The sequence below is a fragment of the Sceloporus occidentalis genome, unplaced genomic scaffold (genome assembly GCF_023333645.1).
Source record: "Sceloporus occidentalis isolate IW3139 unplaced genomic scaffold, rSceOcc1.0.p SCAF_3, whole genome shotgun sequence".
Lineage (NCBI taxonomy): Eukaryota > Metazoa > Chordata > Lepidosauria > Squamata > Phrynosomatidae > Sceloporus > Sceloporus occidentalis.
In genome coordinates, this window is record NW_028316983.1 from 81,782,163 (window position 1) to 81,795,835 (window position 13,673).

The 13,673-nt window shown below is 41.5% G+C and overlaps 2 protein-coding genes across 5 annotated transcripts in view; both read right to left on the bottom strand.

Annotated features, from left to right (window-relative positions):
- Positions 1-4,369, bottom strand: part of MROH7 (maestro heat like repeat family member 7) — a 33,412-nt gene extending 29,043 nt beyond the window's left edge. Inside the window, exon 1 of the mRNA XM_089515226.1 lies at positions 4,126-4,369. Within this exon, the coding sequence (XP_089371352.1) occupies positions 4,126-4,282 (157 nt within the window). The 5' untranslated portion in view covers positions 4,283-4,369. The remainder of the gene's footprint in view (positions 1-4,125) is intronic.
- On the bottom strand, positions 4,292-13,388 carry PARS2 (prolyl-tRNA synthetase 2, mitochondrial). 4 transcript variants are annotated; one of them, XM_089515220.1, is made up of 4 exons: positions 12,302-12,524; positions 8,729-10,070; positions 5,526-5,571; positions 4,292-4,480 (listed from the first exon to the last, which is right to left on the bottom strand). In XM_089515220.1, the coding sequence occupies exons 2-3, from the start codon at positions 10,035-10,037 to the stop codon at positions 5,540-5,542; spliced, it is 1,341 nt and encodes a 446-aa protein (XP_089371346.1). In that variant the 5' UTR covers positions 10,038-10,070; positions 12,302-12,524; the 3' UTR covers positions 4,292-4,480; positions 5,526-5,539. The 4 variants fall into 4 exon arrangements, with proteins under 4 accessions (XP_089371346.1, XP_089371345.1, XP_089371344.1 ...); XM_089515219.1 differs by lacking the exons at positions 4,292-4,480; positions 5,526-5,571; positions 12,302-12,524 and adding an exon at positions 13,333-13,388 and having other exon boundaries at positions 7,458-10,070; XM_089515218.1 differs by lacking the exons at positions 4,292-4,480; positions 5,526-5,571 and having other exon boundaries at positions 7,458-10,070; positions 12,313-12,524.
- Between the last annotated feature and the right edge of the window lie 285 nt (positions 13,389-13,673).

The window sequence follows — 13,673 nt, forward strand, 5'->3', positions numbered from 1 at the left end:
ATGCTAAACAGTTTCCTACTAGCAGACAATGATGAAAGTTAAGGCTGCCAATAGGATGCGTGCATCTCTGCTTCTTTAAAAAGAAAGCCTTTCATGTTCACCTGTATTTAATAATAAATAATAAATTGTTTATTTGTTAACCGCTTTTCCTACAATCAAAGCGGTGTACAATATCGTTAAAAACACACATTAAGAACAATTACATATCCACATCTAAATACATATTAAAAGAAGTAAATTGAAACAAGATTAAAAACATATTATAACACATAAAAAACTATTAAACCATGAATTACTATTTATCAAGACAACGGGGGGGGGGAGGGGAGGGGGAGATGGTCTCAGACGGAATGGGGAGGGTAGGCTTGTAGGAAGAGATGAGTCTTTAGAGCCTTCTTAAAGGCTTCTACTGTTCCACTGAGGCGAATCTCTTCCGGTAGGGCATTCCATAGAGAAGGCGCCACTGCTGTGAATGCCCTTTGTTGTGTGATCGCCAGTCTCACCTTAGGGTAGCTAAGTAAGGGTTTTCCTGTAGATCTGAGTGTGCGGGGAGGATTATGTAGGGAGAGGCGTTCCCTCAAGTAACCTGGGCCCAAGCCATTTAGGGCTTTAAAGGTGATAACCAACACTTGTACTGGGACCGGAAACGAATTGGCAGCCAATGTAGAGATTTTAAAATAGGTGTTATATGTTCGGACCTCGATGTCCCCGTAATTAGCTGGGCTGCTGCGATTTGAATGAGTTGAAGTTTCCGAACCTGATACAAAGGTAGCCCCATGTAGAGCGCATTGCAGAAATCCAAACGAGAGGTTACCAGTTCATGTACTACTTTTTCTAGGTCCCCCCGGTCCAGACAGGGACGTAGTTGGCATATCAGCCAAAGCTGATACCAGGCACTCCTGGCCATCGCATCTACTTGAGATGATAACTGAAGAGATGGATCCAGGAGTACTCCCAAACTACGCACTTTGTCCTTCAAAGGGAGTTTAATCCTGTCGAGGACTGGATGGGAAATTTCCCTGCCCGGGCTAGGGGAACCTATCATGAGTACCTCTGTTTTCTCTGGATTCAATCTGAGTTTGTTTTTCCTCATCCAGCCCATTACTGCCCCCAGGCAGGCATCCAGAGGAGAGATGCCGCCCTTAGTCACTGTATCAGTCGGAGACTCGGAGAGATAGATTTGGGTGTCATCAGTGTACTGATAACACCGGGCTCCATGGCTCCGGATGATCTCTCCCAGCGGCTTCATGTAAATATTAAATAGCATGGGGGACAAAATGGCGCCATGTGGAACGCCTGATGTAAGCTCTCTTTTCCGAGAGCAGCTGTCCCCCAGCCTCACCATCTGGAACCTTCCTGAGAGATAGGAGCGCAGTGCCCCCGATACCTAATTCTCCCAGGCGTTCCAGAAGGATACCATGGTCGATGGTATCGAAGGCCGCTGAGATGTCCAAGAGCACCAACAGAGTTATATCTCCTCTGTCAGTGGCCAGACGGAGGTCATCAACTAAGGCGACCATGGCAGTCTCAACTCCGTAACCCGCTCTGAAGCCAGTTTGAAATGGGTCAAGATAATCGGTTTCATTCAAGACTGCCTGGAGCTGAAAAGCAACTGCCCTCTCAATCACCTTGCCCAAGAATGGTAACAGGGAGACCGGTCTATAATTGCTCATAGATAGGCAATCAAGGGAAGGTTTCTTCAACAGAGGCCTTACGAGTGCTTGTTTCAAGGATGTTGGAATAGTACCTTCCCGAAGAGATGTGTTTATTATTCGATGAAGAGCAGATGTTATAACATCTCCTCCCTGCACGGTCAACCAAAAAGGGCAAGGGTCAAGAGGGCAAGTCGTCTTTTTCATGCATCCAAGGAGCTTGTCTACATCCTCGGTACTCACAAACTCGAATTGATCCAGAATAACCTTGTTACCAGAGGCGCTGGATGCATCTACTAAGGGTTCTTCTCGAAGACTGGCGTCGAAATCAGCCCTTATCTGAGAGACTTTGTCAGCAAAGAAGTTGTTAAAAGCGTCACAGCAGGCAATAGTTGGTGCCAGTAAAGGGTTCTGGGTGGCCGGGGTTTGAGTTAATTCCCTGACCACCCTGAACAGCTCTGTTGGGCGAGACTCTGCTGACGCAATCCATGCAGCACAGAACGCATCCCTAGCTGCGCCGACTGCCACTCCGTAGGAACGTAACATGTTCTCATGGAGTGTTCTGTCAGATAATTTCTGATGTTTCCGCCAGTAGCGCTCTAGTTGTTGTGCAGCCCGCTTCATCTGGCGAAGATCTTCTGTATACCAGGGTCTTTTCTTAGGCGCGGGCCGGCAAGGACGCTCAGGAGCGATACTGTCTATAGCCCCGGTGAGATTCCTATCCCAGTTATCAACCAGGGTTTCGACAGCATCACCATCATTCCCAAACATAAAACCCTATAGGGCATCTTGGAACCTTTTGGGTTCCATCAGCCTTCGAGGGCGGACCATTCTAATAGGTCCACCACCCCCGAGGGGTTTTTGGATAGTGGCATCCAGTCCTATCTTGACCAGGAAATAGTCCGTCCATGACAGGGGGGAGATGGCATTAATTCCGACCCACAGACATTCTCGGACTGTATTGAAGACTACATCGAGTGTGTTACCAGCACAGTGTGTTGGCCCTGAAACCATGGCTGTCATGGATTCCATGAACAACCGAGCCGCACCTGTTGGATCTGTTAAGCCGGCCTCGAAGGGAATGTTGAGGTCCCCCAAGACTATAAGCCTAGGGGACTCCAACACCAGCTCCGAGACCAGCTGTGTCAGCTCGGCCAGGAAGTCTGTTAGGTTACGGGGTGGACGATAAACCAACAGAATACACGTACTGTCTTTGGCTTTCAGAGTCAGGTAAATGCACATTAATTTAGTTCCTTTGGTAGGATCCTATAGGATTTTGAGAACAGTGAGCTTGAGCTGTCTCAGCTTTCTGAGTACAAAAGGGTAGTTAGATAATACACTCATTCTCCTCCGCCCCGTTTGTGGACTTGGGAGTCTGTGGTCTCGACCCTTCGCGGAGGGCAAGCGGGGAGGGACAACATGGCGGGAGAGCACCACGATTGTAACCCATGGGGGTTTGAATATTTGTGTTTTTCCGGATTCACAGTGGGGCCCGGAATGGATCCCCCGTAAATTGGGATGGGCAACTGTGTTTAATGCTTCACACATGCTGTGGGGTTTGAGGACATACTCTTTCCCTAAGCCAGGCCATTGGTCTGTCTGGCTGTGTAGTTTACAACTGACTAGCAATATCTCTTCAGTGTTGCATAAATTAGGTTCCATAAACACAACTGTTTAAAAAATGTGTGGGCCACAGCACCACCCTCCACTCAATAATCAACTTTTCACTCACTGCACTATGCCACATCCTATTGAATTCTGTTGTGTGATGTTGAATTTCAGCAATGCTGTCACAAAATGAACGCAAAATTTCAATGCTAAATGAAAGTGCTCTAACAGTCAATGACTTGGTTTTGAGTAACACTGTGTTCCTCAAAGCCTCCAGGAAGCATGTTGTTGTTGTTGTGTGTGTTCAGGTTGTTTCTGATTTATGGCATAGTTTTCATAGCAAGTTTCTTCAGAGGGGGTTCGCTGTTGCCATCCTCTGAGACTGAGTGTGTGTAACTTGCCCAAGGTCACCCAGTGGGTTTCCATGGCCAAGCCGGGATTTCAACCCTAGTGTTCTTTATGTATATGCTAGGTGCCTGCTTCCTTAGCACCTTCTTTTAGAGACAAAATCCAATTTTCAGCCAACTGCAATTGGATTTTCCCTGCTTCTGATCCCCCCCCCCCCCCGGGATGGGCAGGGACGAAGCTGGGCCAAGCACCAGTTGAAGTTGCTCACCCTTAATTTAAAAGCATGAATTTTACTTTAAGCCACCTTGGGTGTCATACTGAAAGGTAGGATATAAACTGAATAAAAATATCTAGATGACTGGATTCAAATGAGTGAATTATTTCCTTAGCATTAGCTGTTACATTGTCAAATATGCATTGGGAAAATTAATCCCTCCCCTACCCAATATTGTACTTTGCTTATTGTACTTTAATCTAGACTGTTCCCATTTTCCAAACCCTTGAAGCCCCTCTTCACCTTCAGAAATGCCTTGTGATGTGCAATTTTCCAAATGTATGCCAGCTGGGTGACTCTTGGATACTTCTCTCATGGTCCTCAGAGTGCACTGCTCAAGTGTTAGGGCTTCAGTTGACTCTTTATTTCCTGTGACAAGGTTTTTTCTTTTTCCCTCCATCTTGGGGATCACAGAAAGGAAAACTACCAGAAATGTCTCTGAATCTTGAGCAACTGGGAAGGCTTGATGGTATTCTCCTGTTCTAGTTCATTCATAAGGCATGGCAAGATCCTTTTCAAATATTCTGACCCATAGCTTGACCTCCAGATTCAGTTGTACAAGAATTGGAGGGAGATGTTCATAATGTGAGCTGTGTTCCTACACAAGGATCAAGAATTTATCACATGTTATTTTATTAGAGGACTTATAATATTTTGTCATGTGACAATAAATATAATACTTCTCACAATCACCCTGACACAATAGTGATAAAAGTGGTGTATTAGTACAAGTGAAAGTTTAACATGGCTGCCTCGCACTAGAAGTTCAAGGGATAATGTAGCTCTTCTTCAAACAGCAGGGCAATAAAGAAAGTGAGAGCTGGCATTTTTATTTTTAAAAAATATAATTAATTATCAATTAATATTTTAAAAGAAATATTCTGGAAGCAGAAGGCTTCACCGCCGACATGTTATTTCTAAAGAAGAATGATTACAGACCCAAGATTCAAAACCTTCAGAGAAATGGCATTCCCAACCAAGCCTCTCTCAGTGGTTTTCAAGTTACAACAGCCCAATTTGGGTTTGGAAGACTCTTAGAGATGAGCTGTGAGGAGGTCAGAGAGTTTGGCACAGAAATATTTTAAGAATGAGGTGTGCAGCTAAGGGGTCTTGGGATTGCATCTATACTTGTGACAGAAAAAGTTTATTTGCACTGAACAAGCTAACCGGTGTTTTAAAAATACCATAGAAGTAATTTGTTTCACTTGAATCTTCCTGTCTATGACAGTTCAGGACCAGCAGCAGCTCTGACTGTGAGTTAGCTGTATGGCTGTAAAGTACCTACTGACTGAGGACTTGAAGCTGGGTTGTTCTACCTTCAAACCATCTCTACAGGATAGCAACATGTTAGATAGCCTATCTCAGCCTTCTGCAACATAGTATCCTCCAGATACTATGATTCTTGATCATGATTCTTGATCATGAAGCATGCTGGCCACTCTGAAAGAAACTGTAGTCTAAGACATCTGAAGTGCACCACGTTGTGGGTGCTGAAAATATGCTGTTTAATGCGTAAAATTATGTCTTGCTTTGCATTAACAACTCTGCAATATTTGTATATAAAGAAATTAGACCTGAGGTTGAAAAAAACTGAACCCTAGAGATACAAGAAATAATTCAGAAAAAGAAATATACGTTCTCACTTGTTAATAGCAGCTCACAGTTGTTCACTGGTTTCACATTCCTTTTCTGCGATGAGCAAAAAAAAAAAAAAAACAGTTTAGGAGACATCACAATGAAGATGTTTGTCATCACTCTAGACATTCATGACAACACCACTCGTCACAAAACGGTGAACACAATGAGTGGGAAAGTTGAACATAGTTCTAGAACAGCACCATGTTAGCACTCTGTGGACACTCTCTCAAACCAAAGTATTTTGCTCTCAGCTATAGTCCTAAGCTTTGACTCTTGTTTCATCCTGCCTATATCAGGGCAAGGAGTCCATCCTACATTATTTCTTAAATCAGTAAGAGAAGGATAACAGAAGAATAGCTTGGAATTAGTTCATAAATCCTTTTTTGTGCCATTACTGCACATTTCAGATTCAACCCTCCAATACGGTTAAAAAGAAACAGAGCCTTTTCTTCTCACAAACCCTAAAAGCTCTCAATCATTATTGGATATGGGTACATGAAAGGGACCTAAAAGGGAAAGGCGTGTGAGGCAGGATGTTCCTGTTCTTTCTGTCTCTTCCTTTTTTCTATCACAGAAACTAGGTGAGAAAGAGAAACAGCCTGATAACAGTGTTGAAGCTTTGTGTCTTTTGTCATTTTCTTCTTCCTTCATATCGGCAGAAAGGAGAGGGAGATGTGATTTGTATGCGGGGGGGGGGGGGGAGAGTAAGGCTAATAATCCTGAATGTGCTTTTCTGTACTAGCAACCATCCCCATAACAACAGTTATTACCAAATCAAAACCAAAACAGAAGTACTTTACAGACGAAATGCATGTTATCAAGGAGATGTGCAGGTCTGTGTTGTTGTTTTTTAATTTGCTGCTTTTGCTTACATGTTATTCTTTGGCAATCTTGTACATACTTACTTGGAAAAAAAGATCCACTAAATACAGTGGACACAAGATTGGCAATCTGATGTGTTTGTACTAATCCTGTGCACAAACCCAAACTCAGCATGTGAGGTTTCTCAGCAAAAGCCTTACAATCACTGGAGAAAATCAGTATCTGGAACTCATCCAGCTGAAGCTTGAATATCACCAATAGTGAGTGATGCTGTCCAAATATAACAGCAGCCTGAACGTTAGATTAACTTGATATGGTTAAGTATATCTATAACACTTCAGAGCTCCAAAGTCATAATATACTACTTAAATTATCTGGTACAATGCTGGCCTATGGTTAAGTTTTTCATGCACAACTCTTAGGTTCATACACTCCGTACTGTCACTCCTCCTTAACATAGCTGAGAAGAAGTAAAAAAATTGCTTCTGTTTTCTGTTAACAAGAGTTTATTATTAGTCTGAAGTTATGATTAATCTTTACTACAGCTCAAGGAAACAAACCAAAATAAATTATTGTTTGAAGTTGGCTTGTTTTGCTAAATCACAGTTATGAGTAAAGCCACAGATTTTATGCCCAAATTCAAAAAGAGCAACCAGCTAGTTACAAATGGAAGCAGAGGCTTCCAGTTTCCTCTTCATGGTCACACCAAGGAAGGAGAGACTAACAGAAGAACCTTGTTCATATAACACTGCTTAGGTATTAAACTTAAACAAAGCCATTATCTTGCTGTAATCCTTTCAAACTCTCCATATTGTATTTTGGAAAGCTGATGCTAAGAGTTATCAGCTTGCCTAAGGTCACCCAGGTCCAAAACACACTACCAAAATAATCCAGTTTGAGACTGCTTTATCTGCCCTTGCCTAATGTTAGGGAACTCTTGGAACTGTAGTTTTGTGAGACATTTAGCCTTCTCTGTCAGAGAGCTCTGGTGTGACAATAAACTACAATTTCCAGGATTCCCTAACACAGAGCCAGGGCAGTTAAAGCAGTTTCAAACTGGAATATTTCTGCAGTATGTTTTGGACCCCCGACAGTTAACAGAAGATTTGGGGCTGTATTCTTAAAAATGCAGTTTCTTAACCATAGTCAAAACTCATTGGTGAAAAAAGAAAACCAGAAAAAAAACAAGGCAAGGATAGGGCCAGGACCAATTTAACACAAACTGATCCTCAAATAATTGTATACATTTTAATAGTATGCTTAGGAATAGTGAAATGAGTAGATTACAGTACATGATATCCAAGAGGGAATAAACAGAAAAATAGCCTTCTTGGTAACTTGTGTCAGATTTTCAAACTAACAATTTAACTGGCTCACCCAGAAAATTAGTATGTGGGCTATTACCTTAGGTCCCTCCATGTTGCTGATTGCAATTCAGCAATATCACAAAACTGACTCTATAGCACAAACTGGAAAATGGCTTTAAATAAACATACAGCTCTGGGGCATGTTTGCCTTAAAAAGACATTTTTTTTTAAAACTGCAAGCATCAACTTCATATAATATTTGGCAATATCCATCTTGATTATTCCAGAAAGTTTCTGATCAATTAAAGCCCACCACTAAGAGGAAGTAAAAAGGTGTACATATGAATTTGAATGTGGCCAGAATTCAGTATTTTAATTTTTTCCTGGCAGCTGATTAAATGGGATGAATCTAGTTAATTACACATACCATCCATCCCTCATCCCAAAGCATAGCACTTCAAAGAGAAACATGGAAAAAGCAAATGCCCCTTCATCTTTTGTGCCCAGCTTTTCCAATTTTGCATTAGATATTGATGGCTGGATAGTAAAGCATGTGGCTGTATCCACCAAAAAAGCTACACTAATCAGCACTTTATTTCAAAGTTAGTTTAAAAAAATCTTTAACAGCATTCAACTTCATCCTGCTCTCCCACTGGAGAACAGTCTGATAGGACACTATTATTACAATGTGTAAACCAAAGCCACTCTGGTGATTTCAAAGGTGGGTAACCTCCATATATAACATTCATCTTGGGCTGATGGAGTTGTCCATCATACTGAGGTCAATGAGCAAGCCCATGTAAATGAGGCTTTGGGATGTAAGGCAGGACTGACTGTATTTAATTTCAATGACTTGGGGTACAAAATACAAACCAAAACAATAAAAAAATCCATGATCATGTGTTTAGTGTGACACAGGAAAATTACTACTTCCGTACTCTGAAGCCATATACCTAGTATTTACAATGTTTGCACTTTACTTAGCAAGTCAATAATGGCCTCTCTGGCAAGGAATAATATTTCACCAGTGTTTTGATTATGTACTTCGAACAAAGAAGGATCATCAAAAACCTTCTTACCACCTATTATAACGTAGGGATATCCAAGTTTGTTAGCATCTTTTAACCTTTTCCCAATTGTGAGCTGAGTCCGATCATCTAGCACCAACTCATCTTTAAGCTGAGGGATAGATTCAGAAATAAAATTATACAGATCCTCCAAGAGTATCGCTCCTTTCTCCTCTTTGCTGCCTCTCTTTGGGGGAATAAGGCAGACTTGATAAGGTGCAATGAGGTTTGGCCAGTGAATAGCATCCTCTGTAGAAAGCACCTCAATAGAGGCTGCAAGGATCCGAGACACACCCAACCCATAGCAGCCCATTTCAGCTGGAACAGGCTTGTTCTGAGCAGTGTGGACAGTAGCATTAAAAACAGAAGAGTATTTGGTGCCCAAGAAAAAGGTATGGCCAACCTCAATTCCTTTGCTTTCAACAAGTTTTCCTTTGCAAATTGGGCAGTCCATTTCATTGGGGTTTACAGTTTCCACATTGGCTGAAAAGTCACAGTTCGTACACATCATCAATCGGTCCTCACCAACCTCAGCAGGGAGCTGGAATTCATGAGACATTGTTCCTCCAATGCTTCCTGTAGCAGCTTGGACTTTCACAAACTGAAGGCCCAAGTTGCTGAATATATTGGAGTAAGCACTGCACACAAGGCCATAAGTCTGGAGGGCAGCCTCCTTGGAGGCATCAAAGGTGTACATATCTTTCATGTAGAACTCTCGGCCCCGCAGCAATCCAAAACGCGGCTTTGGCTCATCTCGAAACTTTCTTGTTACCTGATACAACAAGAGAGGAAGCTGTTTGTAGGACAAGCAGCCTTGAGAAGCTATAAGATCTGTAATGGCCTCTTCATGGGTAGGTCCTAGACAATATTCTTGGCCGTGCCTGTCTGCCAGTCGTAAAAGTTCTTTGCCCATCAATTCCCACCTTCCACTAGCTCTCCAGAGCTCTGCTGAACACAGTGTAGGCATGTTCATTTTCTGGCCACCTATGGCCTGCATTTCTTGGTCTATCACCTTGATCAGCTTCTCCATTGCTCGGACCGCGTATGGCATGTAATGGTAGCAACCAGGGCTGGCAGGGCAAATCAGACCTGCTAGTAACATCAGTCTCTGACTTTTACATGTCATCTCCCCAGGTTTGCTCTCTTGTGATGCCATGCTTTCATCTCGTAGATTCATCGATCGAAAATGTTGGGATACATGGTTTTGTTTTGCATGAAGACTGCAATAAAACCTGCAGCATTGTTCCTGTTTTTGACACTGAACAATCCAAACTGCCAAACTAGGAAGTAGCGTTTTCCTACTTCTAAGAAGCCCACCCATTCCAGGACTCGTAGAGGAAATGCCCGTTTTAATCTGTAGACAGAGAGAAAGAAATTTAAAAAAAGAAATTAAGTTTGCATGACAAGATGCACACAAGACTTATCTATGCTGTATCCAGTGTGGTGTGGTGGTCTGAGCATTGGATTATGACTCTAGAGACCAGGGTTCAAATCCCTGCCTGGCCACGCTGTGAAAGAATCGCCTTAGAGTCACTGTAAGTTGGAAACGACTGGAAGGCACACAACAACAATTAAATCAATACAATATTTTTACAAAGCATGTTTGTGTTGTGTGCCTTCAAGTTGTTCCTGACTTATGGCAACCCTAAGGTGAACCAATCGCAGGATATTCTTGGCAAGATTTATTCAGAGAAGGCTTGCCATTGCCTCCCCCAAGGCTGACAGTATGTGACTTGCCCAAGGTCACCCAGTGGGTTTCATGGCTGAATGGGGAACTGAACCTTGGTCTTTAGAGTCGCAGTCCAGTACTCAAACCACTACACCACCCTGGCTCCCAAATTGCTCTACACTGTTTGAAACAGTCTAAAGAGACCTTTATCAGCTTCCCCATCATCTTCCAAACACAGATACAGTCAAGAAAATAGACATGTGCAATGCTCACAAAGTAAGTGTACAGGCTTGCATCACACCATATGAATTTCACACCTAACTTCACTGTTACCTCAATATCAGCAACTAGTTACAGAAACAACATAGCACTGCTATTGGTGTTGTGAGCCTTCAAGTAGTTTACAATTTATGGCGACCCTTAGGCGATCCTATCATGGAGTTTTCTTCTCAAGTTTCTTCAGAGGGGGTTTGCCTTTGCCATCTTGAGGCTGAGAGAGTGTGACTTGTTCCAAGGTCACCCAGTGAGTTTACATGGCTGAGCCATGATTTCGAACCCTAGTCTCCAGAGTTCAAGTCCAATGTCCACACCACTACACCGACGTATCCAATTCTTGCCTAAATTAAGACAGCTTTCTTCTTAAAAATTTTTAATCTCTCCTTTCACATTCTGGGACTTTGTTAGGGTGGTGGTGGAATAAGGAAAGGAAGAAAGGAAATTCCCTTTTACACTTTCTAGTTACACTGCTGTTACAACATTTAACTAAAAAAGTAGTTTCACTCCACCAGTGTCTCCAACCCATCACTGACCAGCTGGATGTGTAACAGATCCCTTTCTCCTCTCCAACACTGCACAAATATAAAAGCCACCTTTTTCTGTCCCAAATATTGGCATTCTATAATGCATACAGGATATGAGAGAAAGGGAACACAGATTAAAATGGGAAAAAAGTCATCGTTTATAGTTACAGAGGTGTGGTCTAATCCAGGGAGACCAGACATCCTCCTTTTCCAGGACTCGACCACACCTCTGTAACTATAACCGATGACTTTTTTCTATCATAGAATCCTAGAGTTGGAAGAGACCACAAGGGCCATCCAGTCCAACTTCATTCTGCCATGCAGGAACTCTCAATGAAAGCACCCCTGACAGATGGCCATCCAGCCTTGCTTAAAAATATTATATCATATATATAATATAAGATATTATATATATGATATAATTATTTTATATCATATATCTATATTATATATATATATATATATATATATAGAGAGAGAGAGAGAGAGAGAGAGAGAGAAAATTTTATCATATGTTGGCATATATAACAAACATTTTATTATTATATATCTACATATAAAAGAGATATATATAATTACTTAAAACCAAGCAGATCAGTTTAAAGTCAAGAAAAGCTTTACTTTGTTTTTTAACAATTAGAACGAAGAAGAAATTTTGTTTCTCTGTACGTGATGTAATTATGGAAAATTCAATACAATATATATATATATATATATATATATTGAACATTTTATTATCATATATCTATATATAAAAGATATATATAATGAACATTTTATTATCATATATCTATAAATATAAAATATATACAGAACATTTTATTATCATTATATATATATAGTAAACATTTTATCATAATCTACATATAAAACATATATATAATATGAACATTTTGTTATCGTATATCTCTATATAAAAGATACACACACATATAATAAACATTTTATTATCATTAAACACATATACAGTACACACACATTACACATACCTACATGACACATAGCTACATAACACAACTAGAACCACTCAACCATACATATATTTAAACGTGTGTGTGTGTGTGTGTGTATATATATATAATATATATATATAATATTTGGTATGAAACGACCCACCTTCTCCTTACCCAGTGAAGCCAATGTTCCTGAAAGGAGTACAATGAGGAAGAGGAGGGTCTCTTTCTCAAGGAGATACTGGGACAGACAGAGTCATGTTCATTAAAAACAGGAAGAAAAGCTGCAAATCCAGCATTGCTTGGTGTGATTTGAAGGGAGACATGCAGCCCTCCAATCCACACCTAAAGCTCCTTTCAGGGTTCTCGCGAGATCTGCCACCTCAAAGCTGGGAGATCTCGCGTAATTTGAGACAGCCTTGGTTGCTTCCGCACTGCAGAAATAATCCAGCTTCCGCACTGCAGAAATAATCCAGTTTGAGACCTCTTTATCTGCCCTTTGGCTCAGTGCTTGGAAACACTAGGAAGTGTAGTTTGGGGTTGTTGGGTTTTTTTTGGTGTGGTACCAGAGCTCTCTCTGACAGAGAAGGCTAAATGTCTCACAAAACTACAGTTCCCAGAATTCCCTAGCACTGAGCCAGGGCAGTTAAAACAGTCTCAGACTTGGATTATTTCTGCAGTGTGTTCTGGACCTTTTTGAGGCCAGCTGTTGAGGCTGCCTCAGCACTGCAAAAATGATCTGTTTTAGGACGCCCCTTGAACTGCCAAGGCTCAGTGTGCTGTGGGATTCTGGGAACTGTAGGCCTGTGAGAGATTCAACCTTCTCTCAGTGGTAGAGATGTGAAGGCCTGAGGGAAAATTTGGAAAATGTTTTTCCCCCCATTTGCTTTCATAGACTTCAGCTCTCCTTCCTACTAATAAGTAAACTCAAGCCTAGGAAAGCTCATGCTGCCATATTTTTTCCTCCTCTCAGGCAGCATCCGCACTGTGGAAATAATCCGGTTTGACACCAGCAGTTAATGCGGTGTCACACTGGATTATCTCTGCAGCATGCTGCCAACGTCTTTCTTACAGTTAGTTTCAAAGGTGCTACAAATAAATACACTTGTCCCTCCATATTCGCTAGGTTTAGGGGCACAAGACCCCCCATGAATATGGAAAAACCGCAAAATAACAAAAACACCATGTTTTTACCTGAGAGGACACCTCTCTAGGAATCTCTAGGTCCTCCAGTACAACTTTGTGGTCAACGTCTGACAGACATTGACCGTAGAACTGCCCTTGAGGAGCTACAAAGGCCTAGTGGAGTGTTCTCTCCAGGAATCTCTAGGTCTTTCGGTGCGACTTTTAAAGTTGACCATAGAGTTGCACTGGAGGACCTAGATATTCCTAGAGAGGACATATTAATCAAAGCCGCAAATAATCAAATCCATAAATATCAAAGCTGCAAATATGGAGGGATGACTGTAATATATTAATTTTCCAGACTAACAGGGCTATGTCTTTTGAATTTTATTTATATGTGTGTGACTGCA

Bases quoted from the DNA above. Each gene is read 5' to 3' on its own strand.
- PARS2 (XM_089515219.1), bottom strand. From the start codon at position 10,037: ATGGGTGGGCTTCTTAGAAGTAGGAAAACGCTACTTCCTAGTTTGGCA.